This window comes from Portunus trituberculatus, chromosome 39 (genome assembly GCF_017591435.1).
Source record: "Portunus trituberculatus isolate SZX2019 chromosome 39, ASM1759143v1, whole genome shotgun sequence".
Classification (NCBI taxonomy): Eukaryota; Metazoa; Arthropoda; class Malacostraca; order Decapoda; family Portunidae; genus Portunus; species Portunus trituberculatus.
In genome coordinates this window covers 22,021,089-22,023,588 of record NC_059293.1, presented here as the reverse complement: position 1 = coordinate 22,023,588, position 2,500 = coordinate 22,021,089, and the positions used below count along the sequence as shown (strand labels likewise).

The 2,500-nt window shown below is 39.3% G+C and overlaps 1 protein-coding gene across 1 annotated transcript in view; it reads left to right on the top strand.

Annotated features, from left to right (window-relative positions):
- The window catches only part of LOC123515762 (mitogen-activated protein kinase kinase kinase 13-like), a 56,774-nt gene that overhangs the window by 29,585 nt on the left and 24,689 nt on the right, over positions 1 to 2,500 (top strand). The window contains exon 4 of the mRNA XM_045274619.1: positions 1 to 7. This exon is cut by the window's left edge and continues 41 nt beyond it. Within this exon, the coding sequence (XP_045130554.1) occupies positions 1 to 7 (7 nt within the window). The remainder of the gene's footprint in view (positions 8 to 2,500) is intronic.

The window sequence follows — 2,500 nt, the reverse complement described above, 5'->3', positions numbered from 1 at the left end:
GGAAAAGGTAAGTTGACAAGCTAAAATGTGTTGTAGAGACTCATTATTCTTTGCTTCTTGTCTTTGCGTACGTCAGTGTTCGTAGACGTTCCGCACTCTCTCTCTCTTCACGACTATTTTTAACCCCACATTCATTTTGCTTACTATCTGGTGATTCAGAAACTTATGTGGGGATTGAAATAGTGAAGACTTTGGCCATTAATCTTCTGACCTCCATAGACCATTCCTAATGTCAATAAAATCGTCTAATCGTAATCAAAACTCAAGATAAAAGTGTGTCCCAATACTGAAGGAGCTAAAGGCCACTGAGATGATAAGTAACATGTTCTTAGTGTTTTTTGATTGGTAATGAAGCATCCTTGTTGTTCTATCACTAGCATGATGAAAACACACTTGAAGATTCCTTTCATTTTCATTAGAGTCTGTTATATTATCACTAAAGCCATGAAAAGAGAATATCCTTGAAAACCCAAGTATATCGCCTTATAAGAGCCCGGTAAAATGCCATTAAAGCAATAAAAATGTTCGTTTTAAGACTATAATAACTTCTACTGGAGCCTGTTAACCTATCACTAGTCATAAAAAATCATAAAAACAACCTTGAAAAAAACAGCAATAACTTTCACTAGTGAGTTGAAAGTATAGTCGAGATGAGAGATAGGAACTTTTAAGAATACTACCATTTGTTATGTGTATATGTGGACTGTCCCTTTATACTTATAGTTAAAGTTAAACTGTTCATTTATTTCTGTATCGAGAGGAAGACACATGAGGGACACGAAGGACCAGTTCGTTGCGCTATTTGGTAGAAGGTATGAATGAGATAAGTGTGACATCTCGTGCAACAAACATCACTGCGTGCGACCTATTACTCTGATATAACTCCCTTATTCACAAACACCTTGTTCTCTCACCACGACAATTTTCTAAGGCTACACGAAGGACCAGTTCGCTGCGGTATTTGGTAGAAGGTATGAATATAATAAATGTGACATCTCGTACATCAAACATCACTGCGTGCGACCTGTTACTCTGTTGCCCTTATTCACAAACACCTTGCTCTCTCACCACGACAATTTTCTAAGGCCACAGACACAACTAACCTGGTTTTCATGACAGTTTCTCCATTTAATTGAGTAAAAAACTTGCCAGTCCATCAGCAGAATCATAAAAAATACCCTTAACCTGTTGAGTTCCATGACGGGTTTTCATATAAATTCTGCTTGCTATTTGGTGATTTTATACAGCTTCAGAAACTCATTTAGGTATTAAAATAGTGAAGACTGGCCATTAATCTTCTGCCCTCCATGGACCCTTCCTAATATCAATAAAATGGTCTAATCGTACTCAAATCTCAAGGTAAAAATGCGTCCCAGTACTGAAGGGGTTAAAAACACGAGTATCTTCAACTAGAGCCTTTGTAAAGCAGTGAGGGTGAGAGAGGGAAGCGGTTCAGAATACGAGCCTCACTCTGGTGATCTGGTCTGCTTTCACTAACACAGCGGAAACATGCAACTCATCCCTCTGTTCGTTCACCATTCAGATCCCGACACGACGAGCGACACTTTTTGCTCGTCATCTTTATTATGTTGGATTATAGTGCTATTGTATTAACTTTCCTTCATCTTTTCCTTCCTTTTTTTCTGTTATGTAATATTTCTTCTCCACGTCATCATCAGTTTAATTTCTTTTCTTGGACTCGTCGTTCCTTTCCACGTTGCTGTTTTGACTCCTTTCGTCTTTGTTACTCGGTGTCACAGTGTTATTGCATGTATCTATCACCTTTCCTTAATTGCTTGTTTTTATTGCGTGTTGTGTAATGTTTCTTCGTCGCTGTTTTAATTGTTACTACTTTTATTCACTCATATACATCTATCTATCCATGTTTTGTTTTGTTATGTATTTTTATATTTGTCTGTTTATATATCTATTTATTTATCTTTCTATTTGTCTATCTGTCTATCTATCTATATATCTATCTATTTATCTATCTATCTATCTATCTATCTATCTATCTATCTAGCTCTCTCTCTCTCTCTCTCTATCTATCAGTGAATCAATCAATCATTTAATCAACCAATCAATGTTGATTGCGTGGCGTGCGGCCGTCGTTGCAGGAATGGTGGTGGTGGTGGTGGTGGTGGTGGCGGTGCTGGCCGTGGTCACGTGTGGCTCCGACACCTGCGTCACCACACACCTGCCCACCTCCCACCTTCCCAGAGTTCCTTTCTCTGCAGCACATGTGTTGCCTTTCTCCCCCCCTCAGTCCCTCCCCACCACACCTGTCACGCCTTCACACTCCACACCTCACCTTCACGTCTCAATCGCTCAATTCACGCTTCTATTAAGTTCTTTATCACTCACAACTCTCTGTCTCTGTCTCTGTCTCTCGCTCGTTCCTGTTACTCCTTTCCTCTGCCACTTCCTAGACTTAGCCACGTTTCAGCTGCCTTTGTGCTGCTTTGTACCTTGTAGTAAAGTAAATAAAATATTTTTTTCA